Genomic DNA, 17,470 nt, shown 5'->3' on the forward strand with positions numbered 1-17,470 from the left:
AGCGTTAGCGTTAGCATTGGTGTCGGTTGTCCCCGAGGTTTCTCAGTGTGACTGCGCTGGTTGGGACATAATGAGCCCAGGGCTGTGAGTCACCCACCACCCTGGTAGTCATAAGGTAATTACAGCGTCCCTTCCCAGGGGGCCGCTGGGCTGGCCTGAGGACACACTTACTTACTGCCTCTGAACCCTAGCGTGCGCCCAGAGGTCAGAAGTCGTTGTCGTGGGGACACGAACCAGGCCAAGACAGCCGTGAGCCGTAGCCTGTGTGCATATTATTTCCTTTTTTAAAAAGCCATTTAAATGATGCGCAGGCATCACCCGCTCCTGTAGTGTCTAGTGATGGCTAACCACAGGCTTCACCATTCCCACTGACTGGCCTCCCTTTCTGATTGGTGGGTATGTATGACGGGTGGCAGTGGTGACATCTGATTGGTCACGGGCTTCACAGTGGCTGTAAAGGGCGGGATGCAGCACGTGATAGAAATTAAAGGTACAATCAATGTGAATGTAAGCCATCCTGTCAAGCAACAGTGCTGGTAGCACTGCCGAAGGGAACTAAAGGTAGACCATGCCCTCATTTGTGTATGACTCATTTCTCTCTCTCGCTCTCTCTCTCTCACTTCCTCCCTCCCCTCTCTCCCCCTCTCTCTTCCTCCCTCCCCCCTCTTTCTCTCTCCTCATCTCTCTTTCTCTCCCTCTCCCCCTCCTCTCACTCCCTCCCTCTTCCCCCCTCTCTCTCTCTCTCTCTTCCTCCCTCCCCTCTCTCCCTCTCTCTCTTCCTCCCTCCCCCCTCTTTCTCTCTCCTCATCTCTCTTTCTCTCCCTCTCCCCCCCTCCTCTCACTCCCTCCCTCTTCCCCCCTCTTTCTCTCTCTCCTCTCTCCCTCCCCTCCTCCCGTTCCCCTCCTCCCCCCCCCCCAGGCTACGAGGGCGGAAACCTGCTCAAATTTCTGCGGGACATCGAGCACAGCACGGAGATGGTGCTGGATCGCTGGAACATCGACATCATCCCGGACGACAAGGAGGAGAAGGGCGACCCTGTCCCCTACAGCATCGTCAACAACTACTTCTCCATCGGAGTGGTGAGGCCCATCGCCCCCCCCCCCCCCCCCTTAGCGACCCGTCCCGCCAAATTCACCCCAAACGCCAAATCCGCCCCAAACTAAGACTAAGTGGGAAGGGCAAGGCTGCATTTTGAGCCGCTGCCTGTCCTGTCATACCAGCAGTGGACTGTGTACGGGACAAGTCCTCAATTTTATCCAGAAAGGGCCGATGTGGGTGCAGGCTTTTGTTTCTACTAATCAAGGTCCTTATCGAAGAACTCTAGCGGTTGATTAGTAGAATCAGGTGTGTAACTGCTTGGTTGGATTGAAAGCCTGCACCCACACCAGCCCTTTCTGGGTAAGATTGAGGACCCCTGGTGTACGGCAAGCCCAACAGGCCAAAATATACTGAATAGTCCCCCGTCCTGGGACAGCAAAAGGGCTCTATTGGCTACAGGCCACCAAACCCCTCCCCCCACCCTCCCTGGTTCGGAACTCGGGTCTAAGGTGGCAGAAAGGCTAGAGGTGGGCCTAGTTTTGAGCAAATCTGTCCAGCTATACCTGCCTCAACCTCCCATAGTTATAATCAAGGCTGAGCAGAGGCCTTTTGAGGGGCAGGTGCTCAAAGTTAGGAAAGGGCACACAAACCTAGGAAACAGTTTTTTTTTTTTGTCAAATCGAAGGGGCACATTGGGCACTTGGGGCAGAAAGGGGGGCAGGTTCTTGGGCCCCCACAACCGCCCTACACTCTGCACATGCCTGGTTTTCAGGCCTGGGGTCCGTTTCTCACCGCGCGTTTGTGTTTCAGCATCAGCGGTATTCCATTCTCCGTTTTCACGGGGGGCAGGTAACGTCCTAAGTGGGTTAAAGGAAGGAAGCACCTGCCGGCTCGAGTGGAACAATTCTCAGATTCGTCTCTGGCGGGTCCGAGGGCCGGCCGTTGCGCGCACACCGGCCGATTCGATTACCGCCATTCCTCTTTAATGGGGAAACGCATCTGAAGAGCCACTTTGCGGTTGCTCGGCAACCCTTTATCTCCCCTCCTAATGCGATGACTGCCCCGCCCGCGCGCATACATTTAGCGGGTGGGACACAGGACGGACAGTCGCCTCCGTAGATAATTGAACTACCCTACTTTAACTCTTCGGGAGTTTGTGCGGGGTGCTGCTGTTGCCCACTCAACACAACTAAAGAGCCAATTAAACTCGGGCGTAGTAATTAAGCGTATGTTATCGAACGGGTTGTTTTTCGATCCTGGGTGCCGATTGGCTATGACGATGTTCTGCGGTGACTGTAGAGCAGATGCAGCAGCGGCCAATCAAACAGCCTGTTTGTCATCAGTCGTTTCGAAACGTCGTAACCGTTTTATGAGACCGATACGGCACCCGAGGCGGTGCTGTATCCCAAATACAGGCTGTGCGTGGGGGCCTAACAGCACCCCTGTGTCTGTGGCTGTACTGATGATACGGCACGGCCTCCCCTGCCGTAGTGCTCAAACGCAAACGCTGTGGAAGACGGTCGTGAACACGCACGCTGCGAGTCGCAGCGGGGGCATCTGACCGCGGCGTGGAGATTGCGGCCGAGCAGAGGCTTCGCGTTTCGGCTGTTACGTGTTTAAAAAAAGGCCGTTGATCCGGACAGGAACACGTCTAAATGGGGGAGAGCTGGACTCTCACCGTGAGAAGGGGGGGGGGGGGGGTCTTATAAATAGACGCCCGCAATATGGGTCGTACCCTATAATCCAAAAGGGACGCGCATGAGCGCGAGGCTGTTCTGGGGGGCTCCTGACGGCTTGTGGCGTGTGGGCGTGTGGGCGTTGGCATCGCAGCCAAACCCCCTTTCCTGGATTTCGATCTTCAGACCCGCTCGGCTGTCAGAGCGCAGAGTTCCGTTTCCGACAAACACGCACGTCCTCATTTGCATCGCGTGCATAACGAACGCTTTTTCTCTTTATTTCGTGTCGTTGCCGCCGAGGTCGGGTATAAATAGGATTCGCACTTTATATTTCTGGACTGTGCTTTTAATCTGAGAGAATATTCCGGAATCCATTTTAGCAGGTGAATAAAATAACAAGGACACCTGCTTATTTTGCCCGAAAATATACGGAGGGGCCTTAAGTAGGTCATGTGCCATGCGGGAGGGGGCGGGGGCGTGGGACGGGGGAGGAAGACGCAGGAAGGATTAGCGAAGCATCGGCACACGCCTGTCGGAATGCGGCGCGTTGCCGCGGCGATGTTATGTAATCCCGCCCACCGCTGACTCCCTGCCCCGGCGCTGCCGTCCTTCTGCCGCCAGAAAAAGGGTTGCGGGAACGTTACGAGAATGTTGCGGGAACGTTATGGGAACGTTACGGGAACGTTACGCTTGTGGCGGGCGACCGTGCTGGACAATGCCCAGCAAGTTCCGTCGGCACTGCGTTTGCAGTGAACGTTACGAGAACGTTACGCTTGTACTGGGTGAGCATACTTGAAAATACCCAGCATTCCTGCAGGGCTGTTGTTGCATTGCAGGGCAACGTTATGAGAACGTTACCCCGCGGTGGTTCAGCATAAGTGACAATGCAATGGCCAGCCCTCCCCACAAGGTTGGCTGCACGTTGCAGGGGAACGTTACGAGAACGTTAGGCTGCGGTGGGTTGAACATAATTGACAAAGCCTCGCATTCACGGGACCACGCAACCTTGTGCTTGTCTCTGTCTAAGACGGGACGAGGGTACAGGGGTGGCGGGGGGTGGGACGGGGGGGGGGGGGGCAGACAGAAAGCTGAAGGGACGGGACAATGGGCAGTTTGTGGTCGCGGCAGAGTGGTGTTTTCGTGAAGGGGGAGCCTGTGTCAGGGTTCGACCCCGCCGCTGTTTCCAGCGGAACACGTGACGCTCGCGACAGATTTAGACGCTTCTGGCTGTTGTCTGGAAACCGATGAATTGTGTATTCATAGTTGTTATTCCAAATGTGCGGCTATAAATAGGGATCTGTGGATAGATATATTTTCAAAAGATGATGGCCTTTGAATATCAGTAGAGAGAGAAAGAGAGAGAGAGAGAGAGAGAGAGCAGCTCCAACTCCTCCGCAGGAACTCTTAATGCACAGAGATGAAGCTCGGAATATTTCATTTGGAAGACTGTACAACTCGTTTACAAATCTGTCCTGACAAAGGACCGTTGTTCTCAGGGAGCGCTCGGCATGTCCGACTGCGCGTTTTACCCAGATTTATTTCAGTTTCAGTCTCAGGAAAAAAATAAAACATTCTTTTTTATTTCATTATCAGGCTACAGGCGGGCGAAGTGTCGAGCTGAAGTGATAACGGTCGGGCAAAGTGCTCTGGTCTCTCGGTGCCATTTTCGATGACTGTGTGGCTGCAGAGCCCTGGGTGTCAGCTTGGCGCGGGCTCTCCCTCTCTCAGCGACAGATGGTCACACGTTCACAGCGAGCGACGATGACTCCCCGTGTAAATTTGGGCCGTGACTCACGCTCCGCGATGAGGTAACCAAGCAGCATTAAAAATCGGGCTGAATATTCAGACCGTTCCATTTTAATTCGGTGTCAGGGTTGCCATGGCGCTCGCGGTCAGTGGAGAAGCAGGGCCGGTTCAGGCACGATTTCCCCCGAAGCCACGCGGAGTCATTTCAACACCGGAGCCGTTTCTGTGGAGAAAGGTCGGGTCCTCAGAAGTTCTGCCCGTCGCATCCCGTCCCACGGTCGCACTTCATCCCGATCGGACATCAATGCACCTGTGGATGAGGTGCATTAAGCTTGCGACACCTTAGATGGAATGTCTTCAGCTTGCTGATCGTGATACCAAAAAAAAAAAAAATCATTTTCATGCTTTCAATTCAAATTTAAATGTCAATGCATTTGACATTTTAATTCATCTATTGTGATTAATACTTTGCATAATTTGAAGATAATGATTTCATATTCCAATCTTTGATAAGTCTCTTTTTTTTAATCAGCAATTTCATTCCGTGGAAGGGATAGTCAGCCATTTACATTATATGACCAAAACGTATCTTGATGCCCCTTGGTCTGGGGCTGTTTTTCATAGTTTGGGATAGGCAGTACTACAGCATACAATCACCTTATAGATGATTGTGTGCTTCCCCAGCAGTTTGGGGAAGGCCCTTTCCTGTTTCAGCATGACAATGCCTCCAGCGAGGTCCATATGGAAATGTTTTTGTCGAGAACAGTGTGGAAGAATTTGACTGGCCCGCACAGAGTCCTGATCTCATCCCCATCCAACACCTTTGGGATGGTTTGGAAAGCCAACTTACGAGCCAGGCCTAATCACCCAATCAGTGCCTGATCTCACAAATGCTCTCCTGGCTGAATGGAAGCAAATCCCTGCAGCAATGCGCCAACATCTAGTATAAAGCTTTCCCAGAAGAGTGGGGGTTGTTATAGCAGCAAAGGGTGTACCAACTCCATATTAATGCCCATAATTTTGTATGAGATGTTGGCTGTCAGGTGTCCACATACTTTTGGCCATGTAGTATATGGGCCTCTTTCACAAAACATGCGTACGATCACATTTCATTGTAAACTGTGTGTAAGAACATTTCCAAGAACATTTTGGCAGTCATAATCTTTTTTTCTTATCTGCATTTGTTCATGGCTTATGCTAATCACATGAACAGGACTGCACATGAAATTTACAAACAGTCAACATTCATCATCTCATGCACCTGGGATACGCACAAAAAACAAAGGTCTGCACATGTGTCATGACTCCCATATTGGTTTTTTTAAGGACCATTCTTAAGGACAAAAGTAAGAACACTTTAAGAAAAGTTTTGTGAATGAGGCCCTATGTGTTTCACCCCAGGGAGTCGGCAGACGGGTCCTCTCTGGACTCGAGCGCGGTAAAGGGCGGGGCCGTGTGCGGGCTTCCGTCCGTCGGCACGTTCCGCGATCCCCCAGGTGCACAGGTGTGTCGCGCAGGTGTGTAGCGCAGGTGTGTCACGCAGGTGTGTAGCGCAGGTGTGACGCGCAGGTGTGTAGCGCAGGTGTGACGCGCAGGTGTGACGCGCAGGTGAAAGAGCTCCCGGGTTTGTGGCAGCGGCCGCAGATTCTTCCAGAAGGCGATCCGCTGAGGAGCTTCGGGTAGCGAAACCGGACCAGCCTTCCTGCAGCCAGCAGGGAATCTCCTCCTTCCTCTTTGGCGTGAACTCCGCTTGGACAGGCTGGGTTGTTTTTCTTGGGGTGGGGCGGTGGGAGGGGGGAGGGGGGGGGGCGCAGGGGGGCGTTGGGGAGAATGGGCAGGAGAGGGTCGGGGAGAGGGTCTTGTCACTCATTGGTGCTGGCCTGGCCGAAGCTTGTTGTCTCGGATGTCAATAACTTATTAATCTGGGCCGGTTTTGGAGAGGCAGCCCAGTTTGGACTCTGGATGGCTGACGCAGGGTACTGCTGGCTCAGGGGAAAAAACCACAGCTCCGCTGTTTTTAGCCAATGGGGACTGGCGGAGGGGAAAAAAAACGGTGGTTGGGGCCAGTGTGGGGTTAGCGCGGGGGGGGGGGGGGGGGTAGGGGGTGGGGGGGGCATTAGTAGTTGGCATGTGCTGAAGGTCAGAGGAAGTATCAGTGACAGGAAGTCCGGGGCTGCCAGGCTGGGACTGGGTTACCGCAGTAATGAATGTCCATGCTGAGTGACACCTGGCTAGCCCCGGAGAAAAACAGCACTTTCAAACGACCCCCCCACCCCACTACACCCCCCCCCCTTCCCTGCACCCCCCCCCCCTCCCTGCAGCCTCCTCCTCATTTGTACCTACTATGGTGCTCAGTCCGAGTTGAGGGGCACAGGCAATCTGCTGCTAAACCCTTAGTAAGCAGTCCCGCAGTCCCAGAGCGGTCCTACTGTACATCTCTCAGTGCCATTGCCTTGATCTGGCCCTAAATGTACTGAGCCTGTGAGGTTTATTCCTTCCTTCCTTCCTTCGCACACTCACTCACTCACTCACTCGTTCATGCCGTACATTGGGTAAGACTTCCTGTTTGGACTTCCCTGATCTCTGTGTTGCTTTCGGCAACTTTCGCCGACTAAGCTGCATTCAGTTCGGCCTCTCCTGTCTTCTGGAGCGGCTTCAGGCACAAAATGGCCGCCACAAATCACCAGGTGAAGCCATTATGGATCTAGATATATGCTGATTTAACTGTAAATAATTGTACTTAAAAAAAAAAAAAAGTAAATGTGTACAGTATATATATCACAAGTGTATTTGTAAATTAACATATCTTGCAATATCTGAAATTGGGAATAATTTTAACATTTGCTCATATTGTGAAGTATTTTCTGTGCATATGTGCAATATCCTTCATCTTGCACAAAAAGACTATCTGGGCCTACTGAAATGGGCCAAAATGCACCAAAATGGAAACAATATCATACACTAGAAAGTGAACATCCCTTTAAAGAAAGTTATTGCTAAACCCTTTGAAGAGTAAATTTTTTTGGAATATTGCTTATCCAAAGTTCTAAGTCAGTGTTCTAGAACTCCATTGCTTTCAGTTACCAGTAGCGACTGTGACATCAGCATTGAATGTTCAGTTAAAGTACATTCTAATCACATATTTGTGACCTCACATCTTAATGGGTTACTTTACATATATGGCATTTAGGGATGGCAGACCGGTGGTTGTTGATTGGTCAGGCAGCATGGAGGTTGTTGATTGGTCAGGCAGCCCGGAGGTTGTTGATTGGCCAGGCAGCACGGAGAGGCTGTCAGTTGTGGGTGGGGCAGCCCGGTGGTTGTTGATTGGTCAGGCAGCACAGAGAGGCTGATGATTGGTCAGGCAGCACGGAGAGGCTGATGATTGGTCAGGCAGCACGGAGAGGCTGATGATTGGTCAGGCAGCACGGAGAGGCTGATGATTGGTCAGGCAGCACGGAGAGGCTGTCAGTCGTGGGCGGAGCCCGATCCGTACGCCGCGGTTGGTTGTCTGAATCTGACAGAGAGAGCCGGGGTCTGAAGGACATGGACATCGCACCCGTCAGCAGGACCCCGGGGGGGTGGCGAAGGCCCCCGGAGAGGGCGAAAGTGACATCACCGCTTGCGCACTTTGATGTCAGGCTGGGCAGTGTGGCGCTGAAAGGCCTCCTAGCAAAAAGGGGGACGAGCCCCCTCCCCCTCCCGCCCTGCGCCCCCATCCCCCCCCCCCCCCCATCATCACTCTATCTGGGACACCCTGGACGGGGGGGGGGGGGGGCTGGAGGTGACATTTCCCCGGCGGTTTGCCCCCCCCCCCAACATGCGAAAGTTCAAACGGCGAGATCAAAACAGCCCCGCCCTCGCGCCGCCGGTGAGGTGGCAGCTGGGAAATGTCACGGGCCGTCAGCGGCGGGTTTTTTACCGCGGCTCGGAGGCGCTGCCGTCCGCCCCGCCGCACGCCAGGCCTGCCCCACATCCGCCGTGTCACGCGTCACATGTCACAAAACAGCTGTGATCCAATCAAAAGCGTCCACCATCACCTCTCAATGGGCCCAACTGCTCATTGCAAAACGAGCTCCTGTCCTCATCAGCGGCTTCCTTTAGCCATTACCTACAGTGCTAACCCATTACACTACACTGCCACCCTGTTACCTCTGTGATTCCACTTATTGTTATTGGGAGTATGCTGTACGTACAACACGTCTAGGAAACAATCTGTGGAGTGAAGCTGAAATGTTGTTTTTTCTTTATGAAGTCAGACATCCTAGTGAATCAAGCTCAGTGACGTCACTAGACCTGAGATTGAACTCTTACAGATTACACTCCTTTCTTTATAGCTTTGTGTTTAAGTTTCACGTCCCCGCATGTAAGAATTTCACCCCTTAAATGTGTACATAATATTAATGACATGCTTGGCTGTTGGTGAGGGGAGGAGAACACACAACAGTCATTACTCTCATGAAGGCGTTAGCGCTGACTGACTCAGCAGGAGGCTGGACAGCTCTACTCCACGACTCCTCAAACTGGCTAACTGTGCTCAACCGCTAATCATCTTTATATTTCCAAGTAAAAAAAAAAGCAGTTTTTTCACTGATTTAGTGTAATCACTCGAGACCAAATAAATCGCACTTAAAAAATGATAAAAGAGACAACATAGGGGAAGAAAAAATGATGAATTTTTTCCCTTCTTTTGGCTCAAATTTGAAATTAAATATCAGACACTCACCAATAAATCACTGGCTGATTTCCACACTACAGTCCACGCTGTACTACAGGAGAGCTTGCAGAGATCAGAGGTATATTTCTCACTACAGGCCACACTGTACTACAGGGGAGCTTGCAGAGATCAGAGGTATATCTCTCACTACAGGCCACACTGTACTACAGGAGGGCTTGCTGAGATCAGAGGAGAGCCCTTATCGCACACTACTGGCTACACTGTACTACAGGAGAGCGTGCAGAGTTCACAGAGCCCACATCTCTCACTACCGGCCACACTGTACTACAGGAGAGCTTGCAGAGATGAGAGGAGAGCCCATATCTCTTACTACAGGCCACACTGTACTACAGGAGGGCTTGCAGAGATCAGAGGAGAGCCCATATCTCTTACTACAGGCCACACTGTACTACAGGAGGGCTTGCAGAGATCAGAGGAGAGCCCTTATCGCACACTACTGGCTACACTGTACTGCAGGAGAGCTTGCAGAGTTCACAGAGCCCACATCTCTCACTACCGGCCACACTGTACTACAGGAGAGCTTGCAGAGATCAGAGGAGAGCCCATATCTCTTACTACAGGCCACACTGTACTACAGGAGAGCTTGCAGAGATCAGAGGAGAGCCCATATCTCTTACTACAGGCCACACTGTACTACAGGAGAGCTTGCAGAGATCAGAGGAGAGCCCATATCTCTTACTACAGGCCACACTGTACTACAGGAGAGCTTGCAGAGATCAGAGGAAAGCCCATAGCGCTCACTACAGGCCACACTGTACTACAGGAGAGCTTGCAGAGATCAGAGAAGAGCCCATAGCGCTCACTACAGGCCACACTGTACTACAGGAGAGCTTGCAGAGATCAGAGGAGAGCCCATAGCGCTCACTACAGGCCACACTGTACTACAGGAGAGCTTGCAGAGATCAGAGGAGTGGTGAATGTTGCACTAACAACAGCCCGTGTGCTTCGAGGGGGAACTAATGCAGCCGTTGGCCTTTGGGTCTCAGGTGAGACAGAGCCAGGTGTAGCCTCCAGGTGATACTCTGCTAATAAAGGAGCCCAGACTAAGCTGGGATGTCTAGGTGACCGGGCCCAGCCTGCCCTTGTGCTTTCGAGGGCCGTTTCTGAACAGCCCACATGGGAAATGCGGTACCGTTGTTTTGAGATAAACATTCATATAATTAACGCTGAACGACACAGTAAGTTCTGCGCTGTTGTTGTTACCGTATACACCAGCGTGGCGGGGAAAAAAAAAACTCTCATGCTTCATGTTCGGTGACACATCATAAAAAGGAAAATCACCGGCTTGTTGAACGTTGCATTTTAATTTATTGGAAACAGTCCAAAGCTAATTAGCATGGTGAGCGGATGCGTGCGGCCGGTAGTTAGCGGCTGCCATTGTGGAAGTGCAGCTGGTAACTGGTGCAGTTGAAACGGGATTTTAAAAAAAGGACCTTTAATGACCACGGCCGATTTGGTTACTGTGTCTTTTTCTTCTTTTTGGGTCGAGCCTCGTGTGTGTTTATGCCTCACGAGGACGGGTGCAGCGTGCAGGTGTCCCAGCATGCTTTGCGCTTTGTTTTTTCTGTAGGATAGCAACGCAGGACCGGGCTGACTATATCTCACACTCTCTTTCTCTCACTTTCTCCTCTTCTTCTCTCTCTCTTTTTCTCTCACTCTCATCTTCCTCTCTCTCTTTCTCTCACACTCTCCTCTTCCTCTCTCTCTTTCTCTCACTCTCATCTTTCTCTCTCTTTGTCTCACACTTTCCTCTTCCTCTCTCTCTTTCTCTCGCATTCTCTCTCCCTCTCTTTCTCGCAATCTCCCTTTCTCTCCCTCTCCTCCTCTCTTTCTGTCTCTCGCTTCCCCCCCTGTGTTTCTCTCCTTCTCTTTCTCACACGCGCTTTCTCTCACAGTCTCTCTCTCTCTCTCTCTCTCTCTGGGACGGCAGCAACCGCAGCACCTGCAGGCTGACAGGAAGTCGCAACAGGCGACGGCACCTGGCCCGTCCAATCAGGCGGCCAAATCGCGCGGGCCTGACTCCCTAACCGCCGACAGGTCTACGCGAGCGTCCCCCCCACCACCCCCCCCCCACCCCCCCACCCCCCGTCAGCGCCACAGCCCGCCACACAAAGAACAAACGTGTAGGATGTGGTGGGCGATGTGCTCTGCCTTCACTGTACTGCCTGTGCCTTCCACCCTAAAAATAGACGTTCCCCTTTTAGAGCCCGACTCATTAATATTCCGATTTTCAGCGCGTTCGGTTTGTTCGCAACCTGCTTTTCTTTTCTTTTCTTTTCTTTTCTTTTTTTCTTCTTTTCTTCTTTTCCGCGGCTTCTCGCGCCGCTGTTGTCTGAACGCCACGGCGTGCTCTGGCGCTGTGAGCCGCGCGCGGGAGCTGCTCAGAGTTCCTGGTGTTAAATTCGACTCTAACAGCATCAAATCAGCTCCCTAATGCGCACGCATGAGTCAAACAGGGACCGTCTCTATCAAGGCCATGCTGCACGGGCAATATTTTTTAGGCCCATGTTAGATGGGCAATGTTCTCTGCGAGAAGGCTGGAGATAAGCAAATGAGACAAAAATCAGTGAGCATAACATAGTGGGCTCTAAGAAATGAAACTGTGGTGGGAAAAAAAAAGATACTGTTGGTCACATATGTGGGCAAAGTTGCTCATTTGCTTCGCCTGTGTGTCTGGGCCTCCAGCCTTAAAGGGGTTTGATGTGTGTACTGCTGCGCATTAACCCTTTGAAGCGTAGGTTCTTTGGAATGTATTTTCAGTCATTCCCAACGTCAGTGTTCCAGAACTCCATTGTTTACCATTACCAGCGGTGATTGTTACATCACCGTTGGAATGTTCAGTTGAGAACATTCTAATAACACATAAGTGATCTCGCAACTTTGAAGGGGTTAAGGACCTCTGTGGAACAAATTCTTTCAGAGGCTAATGTGGGTAAGGGGGGGGGGTGTATCCTCAGCCTGGGAACAGAGTGTACTGTGGGATTGCGTCTGATTCTTGTAAATAAGCCCGTAGACGTTTCCCGCACAGGTTGCCACCATTACTCAGAAGCGGCACGCGTGGTGAGGAAATGAAGATGAAAGGCCCTGTTCTCTCTCTCGCAGGCGTTCCTTACCTTTGTGATGCAAACATGCAACCAGTCCAACGAGAAACTTCTTCAGCGTGTGCAAAACACGTCCCGCTCGCACGGTACAGGACGGCAGGGGCCACTGAGCGCGTGCGCTGCTCGGGAGAACCCGAGCCTACCCTCGTCTTCCTCGCCTCCTCCTCAGACGCGCGTCCGTCGGCCTCGAGAACGCAGCACTCTGTGGCTCGTGGCGGGTTTGGCGGACGGGAGCGGCCAGCCTGCCGTTCGGGCGGGGAGGCGGCTGAGTTTCTGACGCTGGTCATCACCAGCCGGTCCCCCTTTGCTCTCTGAAAGGCCGTGCTCTCGCAGATAAGATCGTTTATTCATCTTAATAATGCTTTTATCCAGCGCGGCCCGGTCAATAAACAGAGCAGCCCTCCTCCAGGGCTGTTCTTTATTCTCTCGGGGCTATCAGACCCCGGGATCTTGCCCTGAGGAAGCGGCTGCATTGCTCCGGCCCCGCCCCGTTTTGGGGTTTCTGGGAAAGATTAACCTCCTAAGGGTGGTCCTTTTTTCGACAATTCGGCCAAGCCGTGCTACCATGCTCGCGATTAGGCAGTCGAGTCAAGCAAACGTTGCTCTGGGCTTGGTTAGGGTTTCATTGTTAACGTCTAGCTGGGTCTGTCCGTCTCCAGGAGGCACATGCATAGGTGTAGAGCAAGGGTGGCCAGTTCTATCCGCAAAGAACCGGTGGGGGTTTTTGTTTTAGCCCAGCACTATGACACCTGATTTAACCATGTAGCTAATCGTGGACTTCGAACAAAACCTTGAATCTGCTGGGCTAGAACAAACACCTGCACCCACACCAGCCCTTTCTGGATAAGACCGGCCAACCCTGGTGTAGACTGGCTGGAGCAGTCATGTGACTTCTGTGTGGTAACACTGCTCTCTGTCGCCCCCTACAGGATGCCTCCATTGCCCATCGTTTCCACCTGATGAGGGAGAAGCATCCAGAAAAATTCAACAGCAGGTGAGAGAGAGAGAGAGAGAGAGAGAGAGAGAGAGAGAGAGAAAGTTGGCACCCTTTCTTGACTATACGATTTACATGGCTGCTTTTTTTGGTGCTGAGTATGTTTCCCTGTATGTATTCGATGGAGTACAATTTTCAGTTCTGACAAATTCTCAGTGAGCTAAGTGGCCAAACATTTGCAAACTTGCTGATGATATTCTTGCGGCGGATACTGTGTTGTGTACGCCAGATGGAGAAAGAAAAGGGAGGGAAGAGTAGGAGGACGGGTGGGAGGAATGCGGAGGGAAGGATCGAGACGGAGGACAAGCAGTAGCTTTGTGGTACAGGGCTGAATTTAGTATGTGCTATGCAACAAACTGTAACTATGGCAACCGGGCCCCAGGTATCTTTTTTTAGTATTATATTATATTTGAGTCTCTTTTTTTTTTTTTTCAGCAAACACCAAGCAACTGTTACTGATAAAACTGTGCTCCCTAGGTGAGCCAGGCTAGAAAACGCAGCACGTACAGTCATTAAAGACAACGTTGCTGCTTTTCGTAGCCGCTGAGTCCAAACACTGAAATACCAGTGAGTGAAAAAAACGTGCTCGCTTGATAGAATCGATTAACTGACAGCAGCCTATGAGGAAAAACTATTTTCGATTTAGAGAGAAATTAATTAGACAATCCTGCAGTGAATACGCGGTTCAGATCGATAGTGATCTTATTGATCTTTTCCAGTATCTGACGCTGTGACATGGTCGTTAATCCTTATTTAGTCAGCAAAGTTTTCAACTGTACTCCGTGGGTTTTTTAATCCTGTAGATTCTCAAACTGCAAGCCAGGGGGACTCTTGGACGTGTTTGTCAGAATTTACGGGAGTGAGAAAAGCTGAATAATCTTTCACCGACAGTGTGTGTCACCGTGAATAGTCAGTCGTAAGACTTCAGCAGTGAACACGTCACCCTGGTGCTGACAACTTCCTGTTTCTGGCCACGTCACCCTGGTGCTGACAACTTCCTGTTTCTGGCCACGTCACCCTGGTGCTGTCAACTTCCTGTTTCTGGCCACGTCACCCTGGTGCTGACAACTTCCTGTTTCTGGCCACTTCAGCTGCCTTCCTTTGACCTCTGACCTTTAGATGTGGCATCTCGTTCAGCCTGCACAAGAATTACTTTCACAGGCACCTGCATTACCTGCACAGGTACAGCTGGTAATACGTCTAATTTATCTAATTAACATGCCCCGCCCAGTACAGCAGACACAGCAATACTGCAAATCCCAGAGGCTGTTGTACATTAGTTGTTCTGCAAGTATATTTTTGAAGTTACGTGTTTTAATGTTATAAAATGAGATATCTGGAAATGAAATTTGCTAATTTGAGTTATTTTGGTACAAAAAGCTTCTGTCAAGGAGTCTACTAGATGCTACTGAATGTTTTGGTAAAATGTAATACTTTCAGACAGGAGAATGCTTTGTTTAATAGTCCACAGAGGTCAGATGGAAGGTAATTATATAAGCGTATGGACTGTGGTACCCTGGTGTTATGCCATAAGATTATATAATGAATGTGTGGGGGGGGGCATACTTTTTATGGCACGGAATAAAATTAAGTATAAATTCATAATATTTAAAAACACATGTTTAGTCACCACTATTTAAATTTCATTTCGGATAATTAAAATAACATTGCATTAATCAAATCTAGCAAAAAGAAATCTCCACATGGATGTGCAGAAAGTGTATTTCACTGCAATGGAACCATCAGTTTTACCACAAAACTCTTTCATTGTTTTTGACCATCGATTTTTTCTGAAAAGTGTCAGGTTGCCACAGTGTGCAATAACCCATGTTTTTCTGTTCTTTACAGTATACAAGAAGAGAGAGGGAGAGAGAGAGGGAGACAGAGATAGAAAGGGAGAGAGAGAGAGACCTTCTTTGACCTTTGATTCCCCACTACAGCACTTAAAGGAGACAAGCAATTTCTCACCGCTCAAAATTGCACAAATAATCCCTTAGAGCAAAAACCGATGGAAACAGAGCAAAAATCGTGAAAACTTAACTGAACCACCGTACACACAAAAATAAAAGAGAGAGAGAGAGGAGGATAGAGAGAGGGAAATGAGGGAAGAAGGGAGAGAAAGAGAGAGAAAGAGGACGGGAGGGAGGGGTGGAAGGAGAGAGAGGGAAAGAGGGCAGAGAGAGAGTGAGAAAAGGAAGGGAAGGAGGGATGGAAGAAGAGAGGGAGGGAAAGAGAGGGAGAGAGACAGAGAAAGAGACAAAGAGGAAGGGAGGGAGGGATGGAAGGAGAGAGAGGGAGAAAGAGACAAAGAGGAAGGGATGGAGGGATGGAAGGAGAGAGAGAGAGAGAGAGAGAGAGAGAGAGAGAGAGAAAGAGGCAGCCAGCTCAGAATGAATAAAAAATGCTGATGCAATATTACGCAACGGGCTCCCTTGTTCAGGTATGAGGGGCACTGTGACGCAGGTAGGTCCTCCAGGTTGAATTAAAGAAGCAGAAGCAGGTCCACGGGGACTCCCAGCTCTCCGTTCAACAGCTCCTGCCCGTTTTTTTTAGCCCAATTTCCAAAGGGGAACAACCAACCCGTACAGTAACCAAGCCTAAATGGCTTTGTGCGGAATCATACAACTTCATACCCGGGCACAAACACGTTCATGGGGAAAACGGAGGTTTAAAGCGCATGAAACCCCTGACCTCTCCCTTTCATCCTCATCGTTACGAAGTGCGGCTTTTTGAAAAAACGAGCCCGTCTCCGTGATGACTCACAGCTCGCCTGATCCTTATCCGCTCGAGCCCAGACATCTCGCCGATCTGGCGATCTCAGCGAGAAGGTCACATGGAGGTCACCCCGTAGGCTTTCAGCAGATGCACTTGGTTTGAATAGCATTGCTATACCAGATATACTTGGTTTGTATAGCATTGCTGTACCGGATGCATGGTTTGAATAGCATTGCTGTACCGGATGCACTTGGTTTGTATAGCATTGCTGTACCGGATGCATGGTTTGAATAGCATTGCTGTACCGGATGCACTTAGTTTGAATAGCATTGCTGTACCAGATACATTGTGTTTGAATAGCATTGCTGTACCAGATGCACTTGGTTTGTATAGCATTGCTGTACCGGATGCATGGTTTGAATAGCATTGCTGTACCGGATGCACTTGGTTTGAATAGCATTGCTGTACCGGATGCACTTGGTTTGAATAGCATTGCTGTACCAGATGCACAGTTTGTATAGAATTGCTGTACCGGATACATTGTGTTTGAATAGCATTGCTATAACAGATGCCCTGAGGTTGAACAGCTTTGCTATGCCAGATGCACTTGGTTTGAATAGCATTGCTATAACAGATGCCCTGAGGTTGAATAGCTTTGCTATACCAGATGCACTTGGTTTGAATAGCATTGCTATAACAGATGCCCTGAGGTTGAATAGCTTTGCTATACCAGATGCACTTGGTTTGAATAGCATTGCTATACCAGATGCCCTGAGGTTGAATAGCATTGCTATACCAGATGCACTTGGTTTGAATAGCATTGCTATACCAGATGCCCTGAGGTTGAATAGCATTGCTATAACAGGTGCACTTGGTTTGAATAGCATTGCTATACCAGATGCATTGAGTTTGAATAGCATTGTTGGACCGAGTACACAAGATGAATAGCATTTTGCTGCAGGTTCTGCAAAACATTCCTGTTCCAGGGACAAATGAACCTGCAGATCTTCTTTGTTGCATGTGGCTGACTAGTGAGTTTAAAAAATAAAAAAAATAAAAAAAAGTCCTATAGTCGTTTCAATAGGAAAAAAATCTTGGTTTGTCGATGTGGCGATACAGGTCTGCTGAGCTTTTGAAAATTTTCTGCGAATTCATCTGTGAACTATGAATGAGAGAAAGAATTAGATACGTAGTTTAAGAGCCTGTTGCAGATGTTTGCGTGATAATTAGTTGTTTATTGATCCGATCATTCTCACCGTGTGTTAAAATGAGTCAGGAATGACGCTGACCTCCACTTGGGTCCGGAAAGTTCCGGAATGTTCCCGCATGGAGTTTAAATTAATTTGTTCTGGTTTGCTGCACCATGTTTGTCATAAGCCTGTTTTTCAGTGACCTGATCACCCCACATGGAAGCTGTAACAGCTGTAACCACACGCCGTTTGTGTAAAATGTCCAGTTGTT

The 17,470-nt window shown here is 50.1% G+C and overlaps 1 protein-coding gene across 1 annotated transcript in view; it reads left to right on the forward strand.

Moving 5' to 3' along the window:
* LOC118223219 (diacylglycerol kinase beta) overlaps window positions 1-17,470 on the forward strand; it is a 113,201-nt gene that overhangs the window by 60,987 nt on the left and 34,744 nt on the right. Inside the window, exons 19-20 of the mRNA XM_035409459.1 lie at window positions 920-1,080; window positions 13,230-13,294. Of these exons, the coding sequence (XP_035265350.1) occupies window positions 920-1,080; window positions 13,230-13,294 (226 nt within the window). The remainder of the gene's footprint in view (window positions 1-919; window positions 1,081-13,229; window positions 13,295-17,470) is intronic.

This window comes from Anguilla anguilla, chromosome 3 (assembly GCF_013347855.1).
Source record: "Anguilla anguilla isolate fAngAng1 chromosome 3, fAngAng1.pri, whole genome shotgun sequence".
In the NCBI taxonomy this organism is placed as follows: domain Eukaryota; kingdom Metazoa; phylum Chordata; class Actinopteri; order Anguilliformes; family Anguillidae; genus Anguilla; species Anguilla anguilla.